Genomic DNA, 14589 nt, shown 5'->3' with positions numbered 1-14589 from the left:
CAAGTCTGCTCCTTTCCCTCCTCACTGGTCGTTCTTGTCCAATCTACATTCAAATCAGAAGGCTTCCTTTCCTACACTGGTTAAGTGCTAGCAGGATTGAGTCATTGGGATCACAAGAAAGGCAGGTTCTCAGTTCTAGTGCCTGCCACTCCCTGGGCTCAGAGTAGTCATTATAGGGAAAGTTGTTCTGCGCCCCCTTGCCCTGTGCTAGAGCATGCTCAGTGGCTGGTGCATGCGGAGTCCAGTCACATGTCAGAGCTGCGATATGCTCAGTGAGGATAGAATCTTCAGAGATTTTATATTTATTTTATATTTAGGTTGCATAATACATTTTCAATTATAAAAGATTCTTGTAACTTTACGAAACTCTCTAGCACCTCCATTGTTTTGAACAGGCCTGTGAAATTCAACACAGACAACACCCTGGGGCTAGAGAGATGACTTTTTCTTGTCCCATGGAATTCCATTCAGGTAGCACTAGAGTGGGTGGTCATGGAAGGAGAGCTAGGTCAGGCTCTCTCTCCTCCCCACACCCCTGACACAGCCTCTTGTCCCAGTAGTCCATCCCTGCCCTCTAGGGCTATCGCATGGGTCAGGCGCTCCCACAACTCCACGGTTTGGGGAAGAGAGAGCCAGACTGGGCTCCCCTCACTCATCCCTTGGACCTAGCACACCCTGAGCCCCATGCACCATTTTGGGATAATAGCCATCCTCTGTTGCTAAGTAATGTAGTTATTTTTGTAGTTCAAGTGATAGAAGTTTGTGGTGCTGTGCTGAAAGTTCTGGATTCCAATCGATTTAAAAAACCTAAGAAATTGTAACCAAATAACTTTTTTTTTTACCTTTTTTTTTTTTTAACTGCAAAGTGCAGTACTTGAAAGTGAGGAAATACTAGATTTAAGATTGCATTATAAGACAGTTTTTAATTACATGATCACATGGTAGTTTTTTCATTAGATGCCTGTCTCTTTCAGTGCAGAGGGTAGATACACAAGGGGACAGAATTAAGGTTACATGGGCAACTCTTAAATTTAGCATTTCCTAACTTGAGTGCTTTGTTTTGCAAACTAAATAATCTTTTATTGTAGTTTTTATATATCTAACCCTGTGCATACACCATACATTTTTGTTATTGTTGGGTGCAGTTTTGGAATTTAAAAAAGTAATAATTCTGATTGTACAGTCTGCATCATCACTGCATTAGCTACCTATTCTAAATGAGAAATGTCAACTTAGTAAACTTTAAAAAACCCTAATGTTTCAGCTTGGAATCCACGTACTAATTAAACTCTTGTATTGTCTGGACAAAAAATACAAATCGATAGTTTTCCAGTAAGGATGGAAATATGCCTCACAGTAGTGGCATTGGGTTTTGTGTGCGATTTCTCACCTGTTTTAAAAACACTAAATCACACTGAAGCTTTCCCTTGTTCATCATTTTATGGGGATAACACAGAATGATGTGAAATGTCAAGTTATTCATGGCTGATGGACCACAAAAGAGAACAAGGGGCAGCAGTGATAAGTGGTGTGCACATTTGCTGCACTTGCCAACTCAGAGGTTCATTGCAGATAAAAAGCCACTGGACTGAGTCATTAGATTCCTTACTTTTTAGATCTTTGTTTATATGGTTCCTGGTTAAGAAACTAGACTATAAAGTAATAGTGAGACTACTGATTGAGTAAAAATATGAAAAAGGCAACAATCCCCGACAGAAAGTTGTACTAATAAATCTTATTTTCATCAATCTTTCTCTCTGCCTCTCAAGTTTTCTTTCAAACATTTAAACTAGAATGGAATTACAGTAGAGCCTGCCTACAGTGAATCTCCATTTATAGTGAAGTTGTTCTGTTAGTAGAAGCCTTTGTGGGGGGCGAGGGGAGGATCGGGGAAGCAGTGAAAAAGACTTCATTATTATAAGAGGTTTCCATCCTTTCGTTTGACATTCTTTTCTCTGTATTTAGTTCCTTTCTATTCTGTCTTAATATAGAGTTGCTTTGATGTTGTTAGTGCTTCATGATACTGACTTGACAGCTACGGCTACACTAGAGAGTTTACAGCAGAGGAACTGCAGTGATGCCACTGTAAGCTCTCTAAGCCGGCGGGAAGAGAGTTCTCCTATTGGCTTTACTGCTTCAGCCCCGTGAGCGGTGTAGCTATGTCAGCAGGAGATGCTCACCCACCAACATAGTGCTGTCTACATCAACGCTTAGGTCAGTGTGTAACTTACATTGCTCAGGGGGGTGGCTTTTTCATATCCCTGAGCTACATAAGTTATACTGCCATAAGTGCTAGTGTAGACATAGCCTAAAGCACTTAGGCCCAGTTTTTTAAAGTTATTTAGGCACTGCTTTTCTGTCACGTGCCTAACTGATTTAGGAGCTTAAATATCATTTTCAGAAGGAATCTAGGCACTTAGAAGTCTAAATCCCATCAACAGCCAGTGGGATTTAGACTCTTAAGTGTCTAAATTATTTGTTGTTGACAAATCCATGTTTGCTGTTACTTATAACCCTAGCTATTCCTCGTATCTTTTACTAATTGATTGTTCATTTTTTTCCAGTATCTTTCCAGGTGTCAAAGGTAGGCTGCCTGGTCTATAATTCCCCAAGTCCCCCTTTTTTTCACTGTTTTAACAATAGGAAATATGTTCGTCCTTCTCAAGTTCTCTTTATCTAAATATTCTTTAACCTGTTTTTTCCACATTTGACTTGTTCCTTCCCCCATTTTGTTAATATTAATTGCGTTGAGTATATGGTCACTATTAATCTTTTTTGTGAAATAGGCATTAAATACCTCAACCTTCTTGATGTCATTAATTATTAGCTCTCCTTTCCTGCTATGTGGGGGACCTACACTTTCCTTCATCTTTCTCTTGCTCCTAATATACTGACGATACCATTTGTTACTAAGTTTTATGTCCCTTGTTAGGTGCAACTAATTTTGTGCCTTAGCCTTTCTGATTTTGTCCCTATATGCTTGTGCTCTTCTTCTGTATTCCTTAGCAATTTGTCCATTTTTCATCTTTTGTGGGATTTCTTTTTTATTTTCAAGTCATTAAAGAGCTCCTGTTGGAGCCATGTTGGCCTCTTACTATTCATCCTATATTTCCTTACATCAGGATAGTTGGCAGTTGTGCGTTTAATATTGTCTTCTTGAGAAATTGCCAGCTCTCCTGAACTCCTTTATCTCTTAGGTTTTGTTCCCATCGGACCCTATGTACCAGGATTACATGACAGAGATTTTAAAAGTCCTTTTCCCAGAGAGCTTGCAATTTTAACTTAGATAAACACAAACAAGAAGATGACAGAAGATCAGTGCAAGGAAAGAAGGAGAGTTAATTCAAATAGTTTTATAGCAGCTGAATTGCAGTCACTTCTGTATTTAGAAATGTATTCAGTGTTTGAGCTTTCTCTTTAAATTATGCTGTTTACTTTTTGACCTCCTTCTGTTTTCCCCTCTTCAGCAGTGTAGCTGACCCACGTGAATTCTTGTTAGAATAAGAAATTTTTAGCAAATGGTTAGATGAAAATTATTATGCTTTTAATAAACATCTACCTTTGGCAGTGTTTTTTGTGAAGATATATGGTTGGAGGAAAGACATGATCTATGCACTGATGTGCTTGGATATGACATTGAAAAACTAGCTCCTGAAATATTCGTGGCCATGTTTAGTTTACGATATTTCAAACTAACTAAGTATAAGTGAAGTACTGTACAATGGATACCATTTAAAAACTAATGTTTACTGCATCACAGTATTTTATCTTTACTATTATATTTTCAGAATTACCTGTACTTAAGCTGGGAAGTACCGTGATACATTTATAATTGGTGGTAAATAGCTAATCTTTAATGACAGCTGCTGTTTCAGGTACATATGAATTGAGTCTTTTTTTTTTTCTTCCCTCTTTTAAAGGTAATCACTTTATCAAATTCTTTGCCCCTTGGTGTGGCCACTGCAAGGCTTTGGCTCCAACCTGGGAACAGCTGGCCTCAGTTCTTGAACATTCTGAAACTGTCAAGATTGGCAGGGTAGGTTGAAAGCTCTTATTAATCTGGAAATATACCTCCTTTGGATGAATACATTAGTCAAGTAGCACGCTACTCATCGTATATAGTCTATAAACCAAACTTTATTTACTCTGTTTTGTCACTTGATAAATCACCTTCACCTTCACAGACCCCATTTTAATTTTGAGCTGGCTATTTCTCTTTTATGCCTCACAGACCCAGATATTTTATTTATCCTGATGAGATGGCCAACTCTGAATTGACAAGACCTATTCATTTTAAATAAGGGCTTGCCAGCAACTTGTCTGTACTCAGATTACTGTGTTTCAGAGGTATGAACGAAAAGAAAGGGCGAATACACTGGATGATGAGAGGAATATTTTCAGTTTTGATTTTTGTATTGCACTGCCCTTGTCTGTTGTCAGGGCTTCATAAATTTCAAGGTTTATTTTCAGTAGTAAAAATTACTCTTCCTCTTCCAGTATGCTATATACAACTGGATAGCTTTGTAATTTTTAGATCCAATAAAGGCATTAATGATGCATTGTTTCTCATCTATTCATATTCTCCCTCCACCCTCCAACAAAAAAAATTAGTATAGACTTCTGGAGGACTTCTGTCTTAAAAACTGATATCTTGTCCTGCTTTACTATTTCCCTTAGGGATGATAACTAGATTCTGTGGTGTATTTACCATGGGAGATGATTATTTGTTCCTGAAGTGACTTCTATGCAGAGGTATGCAGGTGGTCTGGCAACTGCAATTACTCACTTTATTTGCTGACCCATGCCGAAGTCATGCTGGTGTCTAGCAATCTGAATCCCTCAATGTTATCTGATGGTGCTAAATATATAGAGACTAACTTTTTTAAACTCTTAAACCTTCAAAGGTATTCACTTGGTATTTAAAGACTGCTGTCATTAACTTCTAAGTAAAATTGTTAATGACAAAGAAGCTGCAGTCTCTCCTTTCTCTCTGTAAGAGTAGACTTTTCTTATGGTGTAGATCAGAGTGAGTCTTTTGAGAAATTTAAATGTTTTGAAATCTGGCAACACAACTGAGATTGCTCAGAATAAAGTACTAGAGGATTTTGATCCTTTGATATTATCTGTATGTATTAAATGCTGCATGTAGTGATTACTTTTTGAGCATCTGGAATGTTTGCGTGAGCTATCTGGTGCAGTTATTGCTTGGTTTAAGTATGTTCTTACTATAGTATTACCCAGTCTTTCTCAATGTAGAAAGTTATAAATCCATTGTTTTCAAAAGTCCTGTTTTATCCAGTGTTCTATCTTGCATGTTTTAGCATTTTTTCCCTAATAAAGGCAGTCAGTCTTGTCTCAGTGCCTACCAAGTTTTGTGTAACAGGAGCCATGAAACTATTGGAAACTAGTTTTGGCTCAGACTGTGATTCTCTACGTAGGCAGGAAACATGACCTTCATGTAATCCAGGTGAATGTCAGTAGCACCTGTTACTTTGTGCCTGTAGTCTGCTTAGTTGTCCTCACTTCAGAGATCTGTGGAAAAGAGTTCCTAATGTTAACTTAAAAAATCTAAGTGCTATTTCAAGCAGATGCTGGAACCATGCATGTGACATGTAGATATTTATTTGCTTGTTAACTGGATTTGTAAATCAGAGTATGCCTACACACGGATTAAAAAAAATTGCTGTCCCAGGTCAGCTGGCTCAGCTTTCTGGTTTGGCTCTGGGCTAAAAAAAATTGCTGTTAGACATTTGGGCTGGAGCCTGAGCTCTGGGACCTTGTGAGGGGAGGAGGGTCCCAGAGCTTGGCCTCCAGACCAAGTCCAAACGTCTACACAGCAATATTTAGCCCCACAAGCGCAAGTCAGTTGTCCTGGGCCATCCACAGCTGTACCGCAGGTTGTTTATCCCTGTGTAGATGTACTCTCTGTCCTTACAAATTGGCTTGTGGCAAAATTAGAATCTAATTTGAATTCCAGTTGCTCAGCATTTGGAATTTCCCTTGCATTGAAGTCAAGTTACTAGCTGTTTTGCTTTCTGATTTCAGAGTACTCCAGTATGATTTTAAAAAAACCCAAGCCATTCTAAATCTTTCTACTGAAAATTTAGGTTTCAAACTCTTAACATATGAGTGCTGGGTGTCCTGTTTCCCAGGTTGCAATTTTTTTCACTCTGCAAATACTGAATGCTTGTTCTAACTAGCATATTAATTGTAGTGCCTTTGTTCTTTTCTGCTTCTGCCTCTACCCTCCCTGAGTGGCTTGAGAGAGATTTGGAACACTGACTTAAATGGCTTTCAAGACAAAACTTGTAAATTATTCCAATTAGCTTCTGACAAACTTTGCTTTTCTCTGTAGATACATAGTGAGAGATATTAAATATAGAGGGTATGATGCTGTGTTTGGAACAGCATGGATTTTATTCCATATGAGTGAATGATTATAACTATTTTAAACTCTAGGTTGACTGTACACAGCATTATGAAGTCTGTTCTGAAAACCAAGTTCGTGGATATCCCACTCTCCTCTGGTTTAGCAATGGTGAAAAGGTGAGGCTGCAAATACAGGACGAGGTCAAACCCTTTCTTCCTCTGTGAAGACAAGCAGGCTTGTAGAATGTTCTTGCATGTTGGGAAAAGTTGGCTTATTTGAATATTTTTGAAAGCCTCTTTGTAAGAGATGTAAAGATAGACGATATGAATAGAGCAGTGTTTGGGATGGAATGATGACTTTTGTTTGTGCCATAATAAAACTTCTAATATAGATGTGCATCCTGGTCTGCAAATAACCAAAACCAGGGATAGATATCTCAAAACATACCAACTTGTGAGAGAACTTGGGGTATATTTTCATCTTACATGTAAAAGTGTCTGGAAATACAGATGAAATAGACAAAATACAAAGTTAAAAGAGGGAATTCCTCCCACCCCATCCCCCAATTTTGCACCTCCAGATTCACATTCATGGGTATTGCATGGCCCTGGAGTCATCAGCTCAGAGCAGTGCCTGTTGAGTTCACAAATCTGAACATTTGCAATGATGTTATCAGAATCCTGTGGCTCCAGTTGCCCAAATTCAAAGAATTGCAAGAAGGACTTGGAAGAGGTTAGGGAAATGAGGAGTGCAGATCTGCTGAGCCAATGCATTTGAACAGCACCAAATAAGCTTTACTGTATGTGATATTTTCCTCCTAAGAGAATTGCCTCTGAAGATCTTCGCATTTGGGAGATTTACCAGAAGTAACTCTAAAGGAGGACTAAACAAGCAAGAATCATGGAACTGCTTTCAACCATTGGAGTAAGATTCAAATTACTGAGAATAGTGCTGCATATGAATAGAGCTAAAAGTGTTAGCTTTACAAATTAAGTTATGCTTATATAGTCTATTAAATTAATCTGCCTTAGAGCTAGTGGAATGAGCTCTAAACTTGTTATTCAGGAAGACATCAACTCTACTGCAACAAGTCTAAACGCAAAGAATAACCCATTTCTGAAGTCTTTTCACTTCATTTCTAGACTATCAGAAAAGACTGTGAACAGCCTAGGTAACTTTCTAATGGGTGTCATTGCACCTAAATAAGTCATCACTCTGTGTCAAGTTTACGCATCTATTTTCCCCAAGTAACTGGTATTAGGAAGAAAACTGGAGAGTTTGTGTTGCAGTGCAAATTAGCCAACAACCACCTTAAGTAAAAAGTTTGGGTAAGGATGTGAATCTTTGCAGAGCATAATCACCACGGTGGTCATCAAAGCCTGTAACAGAGCAGAAGTGAAGATTCTGAACTTCTGGAGGGAGAATTACAGCTGGGAATGTTGATTTAAGCTGATTGCTGTCTCCACAGCCCTAACACCAGGGGATAGAGAATAAGACGGAGAGTATCTTATTGCCCTTATATAAATCCATGGTACACCCACTTTAATACTGCGTACCGATGTGGGCTCCTCATCTCAAAAAAGATATACTGGCACTAGAAAAGGTTCAGAGAAGGGCAACTAAAATGATTAGGGTTTGGAATGGGTCCCATATGAGGAGAGATTAAAGAAGCTAGGACTTTTCAGCTTGGAAAAGAAGAGACTAAAGGAGGAAATGATAGAGGTATATAAAATCATGAGTGATGTGGAGAAAGTAAATAAGGAAAAGTTATTTACTTGTTTCCATAATACAAGAACTAGGGGCCACCAAATGAAATTAATGGGCAGCAGGTTTAAATAAAAGGAAGTTCTTCACACAGTGCACAGTCAACTTGTGGAACTCCTTTCCTGAGGAGGTTGTGAAGGCTAAGACTATAACAGCGTTTAAAAGAGAACTGGATAAATTCATGGTGGTTAAGTCCATAAATGGCTATTAGCCAGGACGGGTAAGGAATGGTGTTCCTAGCCTTTGTTTGTCAGAGGGTGGAGATGGATGGCAGGAGAGAGATCACTTGATCATTACCTGTTAGGTTCACTCCCTCTGGGGCATCTGGCATTGGCCACTGTTAGTAGACAGCATACTGGGCTGGATGGACATTTGGTCTGACCCAGTATGGCCATTCTTATGTTCAGAGACCAACACAGCAAAGGCTCTTAAGCACAAGGGAACATTCTGACTCTCCAAAACAATTTCCAAGATACTTTATGTTGTTGTCCCAAGAGAGACTCTTAGTGTCCTCAAATAATAGTGTATTTCAGCAGGACCATCAAACATCAATGACATTACAAAGAACTATAGTCACTTCAGAGTAGACTTTTGTGACAAGATGGGTCTATTTTTTGAACTACTTATCCATTAGTGAAGATGAAGTTACTCCTATTCCCTTGGAACTTTCAGCTGCTTCCAAAACCAGAGGCTAAGAAGAAAAAAAAAAAAAAAATTTTGCTTCTATGCTTGGTAAAGATGACCCTCCTTTTTAGCCACTGCCCTGGTGAACTACAGATCTCTGGCAAGGTCAAGTTGGCCTTTATCAACATCATGCTATTTCCTCATGCTGGACTCTCCTCAGAATCAGGAAGATGTTTCTTTGGACAAGTATGACATCCAGAAATAAAACTTCCAACCATTTTACCCAGCAACTCCTGGAAAATTTTATAGTTGTCCAATGGGAAGGTCATAATACTGTTCAATAAGGGAGGAACTGCTTCAGCCAGTTGAGCATTGTCTCCATCGTTGTCATCTTCCTCCTCATAATAGAAATTTGGCATCATGTCATCAGTACTGGAAAGAGGTAGATAAGGTCTCCAAGGGTGGTGGAGGAGAAAAAATGGGCAGAGCTCTGCCCTGCTGAAATGGATAAGAATAAGCAGGTACAGACTTCTCATGTGATCTTTGATCTCCCTGGTTTGGACTGGCAGTATGGGAGGAGGGACAGAAGAAGCCACAGCTATTTGGGCATAGACCATATAAATGACAAAGATACGAGATCTGCAGTGTTCACCAAAGGCATAGGAGATGACTAAAGAGACATGTCTGTTTCACTCTCAGAAGGTGTAGGAAAGTTTGTAAACAGTACCTTGAAAAGATATTCCAAATCTGAGGTACATCTCATAGCTCACACCTGAGGGGGCTGAAATTGACCCCAAAGACTTCTGGGACTTACTGAGATTCCAAAACTTGAAGCCTTGTCAAAAGAAGTACTTGACTTAACCAACAGAACACAGTGACAACAGTTCAAACTAAAACATAGAGACTAAATCTGATAGTTTTCTGTATTTTTTCTTACACTGTGTTTACACACTGAAGATAATCTTTGTGACCCTGAGAGCTAGAAACATGAGCTAACTTCTTTTAGAAATGAGAGACCAAGATTTCGAGTGCTCCTAATTCCATGTTTTACTTTAGTCAGCTACTTTTTAAAATCTCAAATCTTTCTTTTAAATGAAAGTTTAGGTTCTGAAGTACAAGGGAAGGATTCCATGGCAATTTCTGAATCCTTGGAGTAAACTTAGTCCTATACATATGTTTACAGATCACAGAGCATTTTATTTTGAATATGCATATTTCATGCTCTATTACAGATATTTACCATATTTATCTTTTAGATAAAATCCAGAACTTCAGAAAACTCTATTTGCTAAACAATATGTATTTTAACATGGTTTGATTAATTGTAGGCTGACCAGTATAAAGGAAAGAGGGATTTGGATTCATTAAAGGAATATGTCGATTCTCAGCTACAAAATGCCGAGAAAGCTCCAGATGCTGATAAGCCACCTGAAGTTCCACAGCAGCCTGCAGAACCCACTCAGGATGAGGTAAGTGGTATTGTGCAGTAAAATTATATAAAAAATCTTTGTACCAACAGCTGTACTGCCACTCCCTGTCATTTACCACAATGTTTTTGATGGCTAAAATGATAGCTTAGTAACCTGTAAACAATAACTTTTGTGAACCTTGCCAAAAATGTTTGCATGCAAAACTTTTAATAAAAAGTTAGTATTAGATATTGTAGTTTAGCAGTTGTTATTGAGGAACATATAACCGTAAGCTTTTCTGATGCTTTTACTAACCTGATGCATTGGAAAACTCTGAAGAAAAAAATCTGTCCATATGTCATTATAGTCACAGTAAATTGTTTAGCTAGTTGCATGTATGTCCATCTATTGATAGATTTTAAAAAATGAACTTCTTTTTTTTGGTCTACTAAATTGCACCTTGTGTGTCTTTCACATAGTCAGAATCCTTGTGACATCACATTTGGTTGTTGTGGAGATGATTGTCACAAACAGGATTCTGACCTGAAATAGGAAAGAGACAGCAGGAACAGGTGGGCATCTGAAAAACGAAGATACTGTATTTATAGGGAAAGGAAGGATGGAGGGAGAAAAAATCCCACAGAAGGTGGTGGAAGAGCAAGATTTGCATTGGGAAACATGAATGTGATAGCGTGGCAGATCATGGCAGTAAAAGTTTTGAGTTTGGAATGACTGCATTAATTTTGTGTTGGAGCTACAGGGAGTCATGCAGATTGCCAAGCAAAATAAAAATCCATTAGTACTATGTGGTCTCACTTCATCACTTTGTTTTTATCTTTAAAAAAAAAAAAAAAGCCACTTACTTCTGCTTTTCACTTTTGGGTTTTATTGCAACTAATGTGCAAATATCATCACTGAGAAATTGTAACATCCATAAGTACAGCCTAAGTTCGGTTTATATAATATTTATGGTTTGCGAAATAAGTGTTTGTTTTATGTCCACAAAATGTGGGATGGTAGTGGACATATAAAATTATAATACATGTGAGAGATTATTTTTTCCTCTGGTAATTTATAGGTCGAAGTTTAATACCTAATTTTCAGATAAAATCAAGCTTAATAAAATAATTACATGTAGTTTCATGACCTAACTATTTTTTGTAAATGTTGTTAACCAACATCTTTACTATTATAATGTTGTATTTCAGTGTTTTATTTAAGATAGGGCTTTAGTGAATTGACTTAGATTTGACTGTTTTAATATAAAAATGAGAAATACAGAGAAGTTTTTAAATTAAACTTATTGATATCTTTTCCTCTTTGATTTTTGTTCTCTTAAAGTAAAAGATCCTTTTTTACTGGGGTAATAGGTAGTATTGTCAGTTCCCTCTTTCATTTATTCCCAGTTGTAACCTGAGGCTTTTATAGAAAGTAGATTTGGTCAGTCATCACAGACTTACCATTTGAACTTTCATTTGAAGCCCACCTTCTCCCACACACAATTTTTAGAGCAGAAGTTTAATCCTTATTTGGTAGACTGAACTCAATTTTATGTCAATTCAAATGACTAGACTACACACAAGCAAAATACTGTCCTTTTTTTTTCTTACCACTCTCCTCCCACCATTCAGCTACTATTTACTAAAAAGCGTGTATGAAATCCATACTTGGTGAGGGGTTTGCATTTTACACTTGACATGCAAATATTTTTCTAGTGACAAGTCTATTTACATTACATAAAGTAACAATACACTAGGAGAGCTTTTAAAGATATTATCAGAATAGCCTAGATAGCTCATTTAATTCACACTTTAGTATTTTTTTAACCCTTCAGACTAATTGTTAGCTCAGTGATTCCATAGGAAGTTGCATGACAGCATATGAAAATGAAGTTGAAGGTTCAGTAGCTGCTAGACACTTAGCCGTTCAGATACTATGAAGTTATATATTTGAGTACACTGCATTTTTCAAAAAATGGGTGAAAATGACCTTGAAATATTTTAATTTCTTGGTATATAAGAGAGAGGTGTAATTTGGGGGTTAGCAGTGGCATACACTGCTAATCTTATTGAATAGATATCGTAGTGACAGCAACAGGCTTGTGAGTTTCTCTTTGACATGTTTCAGGCGTTCAAAGGACGGACTTCTTATACGGTTTTGACTTGTGTTTCTTTTGACAGCGTACAGTCCTGTCTCTCTCTGAAAAAGACTTTGACCAAACCATTGCTAAAGGAGTTACCTTCATTAAATTCTATGCTCCATGGTAAGTAGTTTTTGTATATATTTCCTGAATTATTGGTATTTAGCTTTTTATTCATTGTTTGGTGTGGGCTTTGTGCTCCTATGTAATTTTTATTTAGATATATAAAATGCATTAAATCTTAACCTGTGTACAAAGCTTGAATAATTAAATATTTATCAACAAGCAGAGTGGCAACAAAATTCTCCTATCGTCCCCCAAGAAAGACTGGCAAAACCCACCTTGCTGCATACCCAGAATCAAATCCAGACTCTGGCAGACATGAGGGGAAAGGATGGAAGTGACATTTCCCTTGAAGACTCGCCACCTAAGAATGCGCTGACTCTGTTTAAACTGGCTGTTGCTTGAACACCTCTTAGTTTTCTTGGACTCACACAAGGAGAGAGGTGCTCTCTGCATCAGAGCAGGGCCCAAACTGTTTACGACTTCTGAGGTTAGGAATTTCACCTGGAAATCAATTGGGAGTCAGTGCAGATCATGGAGCACAGGTATAATGGGCTGCTACTGGAGTCCTGTTTAATATCTTGTAACCAGAGTGCAGAGCTAGCTGCAATTTCCAGGTGGTCTTAAGGTGAAGTTGCATGTTAGTTACAGTAACCCACCCTTGATGTGACCAGCATGGATGACCGTGGTGAAGGCTGCATTAGAGTTGCCGGGTGTCCAGTTTTCGACTGGAATGCCAGGTCGAAAAGGGACCCTGGTGGCTCCAGTCAGCAGCACCGACTGGGCCATTAGAAGGGCTAAGGCAGGCTAATCCCTACGTGTCGCTGCACCATGGAAGTGACCAGCAGGTCCAGCTCTTGGGGGGGCGTCCCATGGGGCTCCGTGTCTCAACTTGAGCACTGACTTCACATTCCCATTGGCCAGGAACCACAGCCAATGGGAGCTGCGGGGGGGCGGTACCTGCAGGCAAGAGCAGTGTGCAGAGCACCCTTGGTTCCCCCCATCCTAGGACCCCGACCTGCTGGCCGTTTCCAGGGTGCAGTGCAGAGTCAGGACAGGCAGGGAGCCTGCCTTAGCCCTGCTGACTGTAAGCTGCCTAAAGAAAGCCCGCACCCCAACCCCCTCTGCCCCAGCCCTGTGCCCCCACAAACTTGAAGCCCCCTCCTGCACCCCCAGCCCAGAACCTGTACCCCAACCCACAGCTCCTTCCTGCACTTCGAATCCCTTGGCCCCAGCCTAGAGCCCCCTCCTGCACCCCAACCCCTCATCTCTGGCCCCATCTCCTCCCACATCTCAACTCGCAGCCTCCTCTCCCACTCCAAATCCCTCGGCCCCACCCCCCCAGCCTATAGCCTCCTGCACCCCAAATCCCACATTCCCAGCCTGACACAAGAGCCTGCACCCCCACACACACCCCAACCCCCTGCCTCAACGCTCAGCCCCCTACTGTATTCTGAATCCCTTGGCCCCACCTCCCAAACTGGAGCCCCCTCCTGCACCCTGAACCCCTCATTTCTGGCCCCACCTTGGAGCCACACGCCCCCAGTTAAAGCCCACCCTCTCCTGCACCCCAACCCCCACCCAGTGAAAGTGAGTGAGGGTGAGGAAGCCTGAGCCACTGAGGGGGAATGTAGTGAGTTGGGGGCAGGGCCTCAGGGAAGGGCCTCAGGGAAGGGGGTGGGACCTAGTGTGTTCGATTTTGTACAGTTAGAAAGTTGGCAACTCTAGTCTGCATGTAGTGGGAAAATTCCCAAATGATTGATTTATATTTGATATCTGCTTGTCACTGGAATGCCCAGCACAGCTGGTACATGCAACAAGACCCCAATGTTGCAAACCTGTGTAACAAACATATCACTCCTCCCCACACCCAACAGGAGTGACAATTTCATTACTTTTTTCCACAAACTTCAGCCATATCTAGACTGAGCCTCAGGCAGCTAGCTCTCCTTGCTACCCCAGTCTGTTAGTGGGCTCCACTTCACTGGCTATGTTGGAAAAGATGGAAAAAGCTGAATGTCATTGTGTGCAGAAGACTATGTAGTTCAGATTTCCTCACACATCCTCCTGTTAACCCCCAAGATGCATTGAACAGGAAGTGGTGAAGGAATAGAAAATGGTTATACTTTTTGTATTGAAGTGCTAGTATTTCAGAGCAGTAAGTTAACCATATGTAGTGCAGCAATACTAGGCAAATGCAACCAACAATTTAAAATACA

At 39.7% G+C, this 14589-nt stretch overlaps 1 protein-coding gene across 3 annotated transcripts in view; it reads left to right on the top strand.

Moving 5' to 3' along the window:
• TXNDC5 (thioredoxin domain containing 5) overlaps positions 1–14589 on the top strand; it is a 74097-nt gene that overhangs the window by 54357 nt on the left and 5151 nt on the right. For all 3 annotated transcript variants that reach the window (XM_030552375.1, XM_030552374.1, XM_030552373.1), the window contains exons 5-8: positions 3921–4036; positions 6460–6546; positions 10087–10227; positions 12348–12430. In XM_030552375.1, the coding sequence (XP_030408235.1) occupies positions 3921–4036; positions 6460–6546; positions 10087–10227; positions 12348–12430 (427 nt within the window). The remainder of the gene's footprint in view (positions 1–3920; positions 4037–6459; positions 6547–10086; positions 10228–12347; positions 12431–14589) is intronic.

The sequence above is a fragment of the Gopherus evgoodei genome, chromosome 2, assembly GCF_007399415.2.
Source record: "Gopherus evgoodei ecotype Sinaloan lineage chromosome 2, rGopEvg1_v1.p, whole genome shotgun sequence".
Lineage (NCBI taxonomy): Eukaryota > Metazoa > Chordata > Testudines > Testudinidae > Gopherus > Gopherus evgoodei.
Note: the sequence above shows the minus strand (reverse complement) of the source record. Positions and strands in the feature narration are given on the sequence as shown.